This window comes from Micromesistius poutassou (genome assembly GCF_964030765.1).
Source record: "Micromesistius poutassou genome assembly, chromosome: 21".
Taxonomy (NCBI): Eukaryota; Metazoa; Chordata; class Actinopteri; order Gadiformes; family Gadidae; genus Micromesistius; species Micromesistius poutassou.
In genome coordinates, this window is record NC_140291.1 from 2,121,951 (window position 1) to 2,131,048 (window position 9,098).

The 9,098-nt window shown below is 52.0% G+C and overlaps 1 protein-coding gene across 1 annotated transcript in view; it reads left to right on the forward strand.

Annotated features, from left to right (window-relative positions):
• Positions 1-9,098, forward strand: part of LOC311366746 (uncharacterized protein) — a gene marked incomplete at its 3' end in the record, with an annotated part of 38,255 nt that overhangs the window by 18,110 nt on the left and 11,047 nt on the right. The window contains exons 21-31 of the mRNA XM_084485538.1: positions 163-310; positions 698-875; positions 1,257-1,437; positions 1,999-2,125; positions 2,550-2,669; positions 4,031-4,181; positions 4,675-4,787; positions 4,888-5,038; positions 5,423-5,671; positions 6,419-6,628; positions 8,822-9,003. Of these exons, the coding sequence (XP_084341664.1) occupies positions 163-310; positions 698-875; positions 1,257-1,437; positions 1,999-2,125; positions 2,550-2,669; positions 4,031-4,181; positions 4,675-4,787; positions 4,888-5,038; positions 5,423-5,671; positions 6,419-6,628; positions 8,822-9,003 (1,810 nt within the window). The remainder of the gene's footprint in view (positions 1-162; positions 311-697; positions 876-1,256; positions 1,438-1,998; positions 2,126-2,549; positions 2,670-4,030; positions 4,182-4,674; positions 4,788-4,887; positions 5,039-5,422; positions 5,672-6,418; positions 6,629-8,821; positions 9,004-9,098) is intronic.

The window sequence follows — 9,098 nt, forward strand, 5'->3', positions numbered from 1 at the left end:
TTCCTGAAATTGGTGTGAATCAAACATGAAGCATTAATTTAATTTGATTATAATTTACACACTTTGCTGTTACTAAATTACCTCACCTCTAATTTGCAGCGGTCCATTTTTTCGAAATGATTGCCTCTTTCATTTTTTTTTTCTCGCTCTTCCCCTCCACAGGAAGAGTCAGTTTGGCGTGGGCGTGGAGCTGACCGCTGAATGCATGCAGCTGATGGCGGTCCAGCAGGACCGGCTGGGCCGTAGCCTGGACCGCCTGTCTACAGAACTCTACAGCAAAGACGCACACTTTGTTCTGGAGCTCATTCAGGTACCCGCCCTCCATGCCATCCTCTCCAGAGGCCATTTGACGTGTTGCCTGTCAGAACACATTCAACGCTAGATAATCGTTGTTCTCTCAGCCCTGAAAGGGAACAGCCAGCTCGCAGGGATCAGTAAGGGTTAGGCGCTTTGCTCAGGACACCTCAGAACTTATCTAGGGGGGGGGCCAGGGATCGAACCGACAACCTTACCGCCTGTTTTTGATATTTTACATTTATTTCATATTTGTTTATAGTTGAATATAGTTTGTGTTTTATATCGCACACAGTGGTTTTCATATTTTTCTATCGTGTGTCTTCTGCACCACCACAATACGTCACAGCAAATCCCCTTTTATAAAAACTTTAACTTTAAAATCACGGGTCGTTGATTTCAGAACGCGGACGACAACAGCTACCCGCCGGAGGGGGAGGTGGTGCCCGCGCTGGTCCTGGTGGTGGAGCGGGACTGCATCACCGTCCTCAACAACGAGACGGGCTTCCAGGACCAGAACATCAGGGCCATCTGCGACGTGGGCCGCAGCACCAAGGGCAAACACAAATACGGATACATAGGTATTGTCCCTTGGTTTCCCGTCAAACTAACTTCTGTGTCGATCTCGTGCCAAAAATCAGGAGTAGGACTCTCTGTGGGATCCCGAGTGGACACCCCCCCCCCCAGGTTGGCAACGTCAGGCTGTGTTCCATCTGGCTCACTTGTTCCCTCATCTCTCTTTTCCTTACATAGCAAATACTTAGTAGTTCATTATTGTATCCTGGATATAATAAATCATAGATCATAGAAAATCAACGGCATGAGAAATCATGCATGAAAGAAAATCATGTTCCATAGATAGAATCGTTGGAAGGTCAAAAGTCGTGCATTGAAACAACGGCGTCTTGATCCATGATTTTTGACGTCCCTCCGCGTCTTTCCGGCCTCTCTCCCCCCGTCAGGTCAAAAGGGCATCGGCTTCAAGTCTGTCTTCAAGGTGACGGACCGCCCCGAGATCCACTCCAACGGGTTCCACCTGCGCTTCGACAAGACCAGCGGCCCCATGGGGTACATCCTGCCCCACTGGGTGGAGGAGGAGAGGCCCCTGGACCTCCAGGAGATGCCCAGCACCGGCCAGCGCAGGTCTGTGGTCCGGAGAAAGCTCTGAATACGTTCGAGATTGCGTTTTTTTTTTTTTTTTTTTTACAATTTATTTATTGGAAGGTGCTGTAGGTAAGATTTAAGAGCTATACTTTCAGTGACTTTTGTTCGATAGGGCACAGCGTTCAGATAGTCAGCTTTTAGTGAGTGAAATGCTCTGTTTCTAGTTGAATGCGCCTGCCTCTGTATGAGACAATTTAGCAGCCAGCCCGTTTCTGATCAATCAGGGTGTCTTTTCCCCGATTGGTTCTGGGACTCCAATAAGCCTCATTGATGTGACAAATCTGCAGTGGCCAAGATATGCAGCAGCGCAATGTTTTAGGCAAGGACAACATATACCAATACAGATCACCAAAGTTACAAATCACAGCAAGGAAAAATCAGATCCAAAAAGCACAATGTGTAGAAAAACGGTAACATCAACACAGGGTCAGATATACTGTCCTGTTTGGTAACCGTTGTCCCTCTTCCTCCTCCTCCTCCTCCTCTTCCTCCTCCTCCTCCTCTTCCTCCTCCTCCTCCTCCTCCTCCTCTCCCTGTTAGCTGGACCACAAAGATCTGCCTCCCGCTGCGATCGGAGAACCAGCAGACCAGGAACCTGTTCCATGACGTCCACCCCTCACTGCTGCTGTTCCTCCACCGCCTGCGCTCCATCACCATCTACAACCAGGTGGCTGCACACGCACACACACACGCACACGTGCATATGCACGCACACGCACATGCACGCACACATGCAAATGCACACGCACGCACACAAATGCTTACGCAAAACACACGCACGCACACACGTAAATGCACACGCACGCACGTACGCAAATGCGCGCGCACGCACGCATACAATCACACAAAAACACACAAGCATACAAAAACACACAAGCATACAATCACACAAAAACACGCATACACACGCATACAATCACACGCATGTCATTCCCTCTCTCGATGATGCTCTCGCTCTCTCTCTCTCATATATATATATATACATACACACACACACACACACACACACACACACACATCTACATCCTGACCCGTGTGTGTGTGTGTGTGTGTGTGTGTGTGTGTGTGTGTGTGTGTGTGTCTCTCTGCAGTGTGAGCGTCGGGTGGTGGCGATGACGCGGCGCGACCGGAGTCACAACGTTCTGGAGGTGGAGCACACGGAGGGGACCGAGCGCTGGCTGGTCATCAAGCGCACGCTGGAGCCCAAGAAGGTACACACACGCACGCACACACACACACACGCACACAAAGGGGGATCATGGGCATGGGATCATGTCATTAACCAATCACATCGGTGTATCCGATATAGGCGGGCCAAAAGCGTTGCTGTTTTATATACGGCAAGAGTCTTATCTATTGGTTAGCTCCGCTGGTCTGGATACGTCCACCCCTTGTATTCAAGAAAGTAGTGTTATCCAATTGCGTGCAGGGATATTTTCAAATGCATGCTTGGTGCCGTCCCTCGAGTTGGGCCGTTTTCATCACTCGTTGCCAGACCCTACAGCTTTCTTGATGTGGGTCTGGATTTCCAGGCTAAGCCGATGCTGCTTTTGCTCCGTCAATTGACATCATAAAAATGACACAATGATGGTAACAAATGTTACAAGTCTCAATTTAAAAGAGGAACATTTATTGAACTGTCTGTAAATCATGGCAAAAAAAACAAAAACGGCCAATGCCGATACACGTAAAAAACCGCAAATATCGGCAGATATATCGGACGATCACTAGTTGTACTAAATGAAACACACACGCACATGCACACACAAAGGGGGATCATGGGCTGTAATGTGGTCATAGCCAATAAACGATTGTAAAATGCATAGACGGCACCCGAAGAATGGAGGGTAATGGAGTCGCAGTTCTGATTTCTGCTCGTGGTTTGAACGGCAGGCGAGCTCTTGTGGAGCTCTTTGTGTGGCTCGTTTCTTCGTTTCTAAGCGAACTCCGTGGAACGTCAGCTGTAAGCGGTTTGACGTTCCAGACGGTGGGTCTTGTTCCCCGTCACTAAAGTGATCCAACCGCTGCTCTCTGACCTCTGGCCTGGCCCTGCCTCCTCCAGTCTCTGCCCCCACGGGACCAATGATAGAACTCACCCTGTGGTCCGCTGCACTCTCCATCCCCACCATGGCCCGGTTCTCTGGCGCTTTGTTCACATGATCGATGCGATGTGAGATTAAGCACTTTACCAAGCGGCATCCCCGTCTGAAGGCAACGGGGAAAAAAGGAACCAGTTAACATTCAAAACCAGGGCAGATGTGAGCTTGCAAGATACTGAACCAATGTCAAAGACGCTGGTGCTGATCAGTCTGTAGACCTCAGAACTAATGGTTGTGTTGTACTAAATGAAAGTGCACAGTGGTTGTGACTGTGTGGTGCTCTAAATGAAAGTGCACAGTGGTTGTGACTGTGTGGTGCACTAAATGAAAGTGCACGGTGGTTGTGACAGTGTGGTGCACTAAATGAAAGTGCACGGTGGTTGTGACCGTGTGGTGCTCTAAATGAAAGTGCACGGTGGTTGTGACAGCGTGTTGTACTAAATGAGGGGGGGGTGGCACCGGTGGTTGTCCAGATCAAGGAGGAGGTGGAGTCCACGGAGCTGGCTCTGGCCTTCCTGCTGGGGGACAGCTCCCTGCCCGGGGACATCATCACCCAGCCCCAGAAGCAGCCCGTGTTCGCCTTCCTGCCGCTGCGCAGCTTCGGCTTCCGCTTCATCGTCCAAGGTGAGCTCACAAGGAGAACGCGCAACGTCAGTAACGTTAGTAACGTTAGTATTTGTCTTTGTTTTTTGATGAACACATCTCTCTTCCTCGCTGTCTCAATCTCTTTCTCGGTCTCTGTCGCTCACTCTCTTTCTTATTGTGTTGTCTAGTAGCTCTCTAGCTCTCTGTGTCTATTTTTCTCTGTCTCTCTCTGTCTCTATCTCTAGTGCTTGCTCTCTCTCTCTCTGTCTGTCTCTCTCTCTCTCGGTATGTCCGTCTGTCTGTCTCTATCTTTCTCTCACGCTCTGTCTCTGGTTCACTCTGTCTTCTGTCTTGACTCTGACTTTCTATTGGACGACGCATCTTTCCACCTGAGCCTATCGGTACACATTGTTGTACAATGCAATACATACAAACATGTCACACGACGAGGTTAACCACGCGTGAAGAGGATAACCACCACTCATTATGAGGTTAACAAACAGAGCATCTGGTTCGTCTCGTGTCTCCTCAGGCGACTTCGACATCCCGTCGTCCCGTGAGGACGTGGACAGGGACAGCCCCTGGAACCAGTGGCTCCGCTCCGAGATCCCCCAGCTCTTCGTCCAGGCCCTGAACGTCTTCAACGTACGTCTTCCTGCGCGTTCCTGCGACGACACAAACGATGCCTGGATGGGCGAGTAGACGCACTGACTCTCACACCGCCCTGTCCCCTTCCTCCCTTCAGGACCACCCGGAGTTCAGCGGGATGAAAGGCTTGGTCCACTTCCTGCAGTTCGTCCCCCTGCCAGATGAGGTGCTGGACTTCTTCAAGCCGGTGGCCAGGCAGATTTTACAGCTGCTGAAGGGCCAGGCCTTCCTGCCCACGCTCAACTCAGGTACACACACTGACTCACTCACTCACTCACACACTCACACACACACTCACACACACACTACCTGGCTTGGTCCAATTCGGCTGCCCCAAAGTGTGCCGCATGGCCGATATTATTTTAGAAAGGTCCTGTTTGATTAGTGGGACTAGTAACCATGGTGATGGAATGTAGTGTCATCAACCTCTGCCTCTGTCTGTATCTTTGTACGACTGTGTCACACTCTCTCTCACCGTCCCCGCACAGAAATTGCCTTTAACATCAACAACTCTCTCTCTCTAGATTTAAAAGCGTTTGTTTGCAATTGTTTATGCTTTTTTTAAATGTTTTAACGCAACTTATTTTTTTTCATATTTTGCTTGTCTGCTCGTTTTTTTCCCCCCCCCGCAGAACGGGAAGTGGAGTACAAACTGCCGTCCCAAGTGGCCGTCTGCCAGGACGCGGTGATCCGCAACGTGATCGGCCGCGAGGAGCTGGACAGGCACCTGTCCCTGGCCTACCTCCACCCCAGCCTGCAGCCCCTGCCGCCCCTCTCCCTGCTCACGCACCTGGGCGTCCGACACCTGCGGGGCTCCGACGTCACCACGGTGACCACCGCCATGGCCCGGGAGCTCACGGCGGGGGGCGAGCTGCACACAGGTACGACGGCGGCGGCGACGAAGCGCTATCATCATCATCACCGTCGTCATGTGTGTGTAGCGCAATGTGTACCGGTGATTCCAGAAGACCCACGGAAAGGAGTACTGCCTGACTGCCCATCATGTGGTGACGTGTACAGATGTGTATCTGCATCTGTATCTGTACAGTGTACAGATGTGTATCTGCATCTGTATCTGTACAGTGTACAGATGTGTATCTGCATCTGTATCTGTACAGTGTACGGATGTGTATATGTAGTACATAGTCAAATTCAAACCGACATCACGATGTAGTAGAACGCGATATGCAAATGGGAAAGGCTGCACAAAATAATTTTGGTTCTGTTGTTCTGTCATGCTATAGAAAGATTTATTGCTTGTTTAGTGAATTATACAGAACATAAGGAACTTTGCGTACTAAATCGCAATCGAAATATTGGTCGAAATAATCGCGATTAGTGAGTGAGTATTTCCCCAAATCGTTCAGCCCTTGTATATACTGTGTTACTAGAGGAAAACTGTACTTTAAAAAGGGCCAATAATGGACATCAACAAAAGAGTTTTAATGTTGCATGTAGTACGTAGGTTATAAAAGCCGATCCTTCCCATCTGTTACGTCAGGAGTTTGAGCAGCAAGTCCCAGTAAGGGCTTGAACCAGAAGGAAAACGTGTGGCAAACACATTCTGCTTTATTTGTCCTGTGAGGCTGAATAAAACCGTCTTTGTCCCCCCCCCCCCCCCCCCCCAGAGGAGGGTCTGCGCCGGCTCTCCAGGCTGCTGGTCTGTAACTTCCGGGCGCTGGAGTACGGCTACGGCGAGACGGAGCAGATCCTGAAGGCGCTGCGTGAGCTACCCATAATCCCCCTGGCCGACGGGCGGGTGGTGGCGCTGAGCAGCGTGGGCGTCTTCTTCCCCATGGAGAAGGCCGAGAAGAAGAAGAGCAAGCAGAAGCAAGCAGGTACACGCGCCCCCCCGGGGAACACGGGGAACGCCGCGTTCTGAGTTCTACAGTTGGGATTATATCGGCTGCCATGGATATTTGTTGGCATGTCCGGGATCAATCCCGCCCGGGATCGATCCCGCCCGGGATTGATGGGGCTATCATGGAAGATCGTGTACTCCTGTCTGCCTGCATCTCCATTCCCCGTTGTGTCCGTGTTCTGTTTCACCGCATTGCTGTTGTGACGGGAGAAGCAGAAAGTGATCATCGGGTTGAATATATGTCGACGGCGTTAATGATACTTTATGGACGTTGGGAGAAAGCGTCATTTCGTGTTTAAAGAGGTCACGGAGGATGTTAAATCGCCACAGGGTGGGAACTCATCCAAGACTCTCTCACAAGAATATAAAATGAAAAAAGATATTGATTTGAATCTGCTGCTTGGACTGAAGGTCGGCCAGCGATTTTATGTGTGCTTGTAAGGGGTTGGGTGTCGTAGTTTGTCTTTGGGTGTGAGAGGAGGACACGCGGCGTGTTGTGTCTGTGGACACCGGGACGACCTGCGGTCAGCGTGCAGGTGTGGGCTGCCGTCGGGTCACTTCAGAGGGGGAATACAAATAGAACCTGCTTGGTTCTTTCCTTTTTATTGAGGTTATTTTAACACTCTTAAGAACCATGTGTCAGCAGTTACTTACACACACGCACACACACACACAGCCATGCACACGTACACACCGTCACACACACACACCGACACACTGTCACACACACACACACACACGCCTATACACACACACACACGGGCACACACATGCACCCACCCACATGCGTACGCACACACACAAGCACACACACATCTAACTGCAGCAGCAGAGGTAGGCATATGACTATGTCCACCCCCTTCACCTCTAAAAAGTACAGGCCTACCTTCTTCTTCCACACACACACACACACACACAGAGGCATGCCCACACGTGGGTTGGCGAACTAAGCAGTGTTTTGCATCATCCATTTCACAATAAAAGCCCCCCCCCCCCGCCCCTATCTCTGAAAGCAAGGAGTCAGAGACAGACGATGAATAATTCTCCTCTCCCACACCGTGACGTCATCACTCCGGCTGCACTTCAATGGCAACCGCAGCCTTTCAAACACACACACACACACACACACACACACACATACACCTCTGCACGCACACGTCTCCCTCTGCATGTACACACACACGCACGCACGCACGCACGCACACACACGCACACGCCTACATTTGCACACACACGTTCACACAGTTAAACTTAACCTTCATTGGTCCTCTGATTCCAGACTAGAAGATCAGAAAAAAAATTAAATTAAATCAGTGCAGTATTGTACAGTCATCCGATCCACACATTCAGCACAGCACCACGACGACCGTGTGAGGCGTCGAGAACGATATTCATGAACTCACTGCTCGACTCTGAGCCCAGATGTATTCTACATGGCGTGTTCTCTGTTTCATACGGAATAGTCTTTATGACAGAATAGAAGACTTTTCTTTTGTCCTCCTATTCTATTGTGTTCTCCTATCCTATTCTATTGTCTCCCCCTGTCTCACTCCCACTCACTGTCCCCCCCCCTGTCCCACTCCCTGTCTCCCCCCCGTCCCACTCCCTGTGTCCCCCCCTGTCCCACTCCCTGTCTCCCCCCCGTCCCACTCCCTGTCTCCCCCCCGTCCCACTCCCTGTCTCCCCCCCGGTCCCACTCCCTGTGTCCCCCCCCCCCCCCCCGTCCCACTCCCTGTCTCCCCCCCTGTCTCACTCCCTGTCTCCGCCCCCTGGTCTCACTCGCTGTCTCCCCCCCTGTCCCACTCCCTGTCTCCCCCTGTCCTACTCCCTGTGTCCCCCCTGTCCCACTCGCTGTCTCCCCCCCTGGTCTCACTCACTGTGTCTCTCCCCCCCCCCCCCCTCCCCCCCCCCCCCCCCCCCGCCCGGTCCCACTCCCTGTGTCCCCCCCCTGTCCCACTCCCTGTCTCCCCCCCCCCCCCCCCCCCCCCCCCGTCCCACTCCCTGTCTCCCCCCCCTGGTCTCACTCCCTGTGTCCCCCTGGTCCCACTCCCTGTCTCCCCCCCTGGTCTCACTCACTGTGTCTCTCCCCCTCCGGTCCCACTCCCTGTCTCCCCCCCCCGGTCTCACTCACTGTGTCTCTCCCCCCCCCCCCCCCCCCCTCCGGTCCCAGGGCCCTTTGCGGCGCTGTACGAGGACGTGAGCGTGGTGCACCCCTCCCTGCTGGCCTGCGAGCAGCCCCTGGAGGCCCAGCAGGTGCGGGAGCTGCTGAAGAGGCTGGGCGTCCACGAGCTGGAGCCCCAGCAGCTCCTGGAGAAGCACATCTACCCGGCGCTGCGCGACCACGCCTGGAAGGTAGGGTGCTCGATTATGGAAAAAAAAATCATAATTATCACGATTATTTTTGGTCAATATTGAAATCTCGATTATTCAAACGATTATATTTGAGT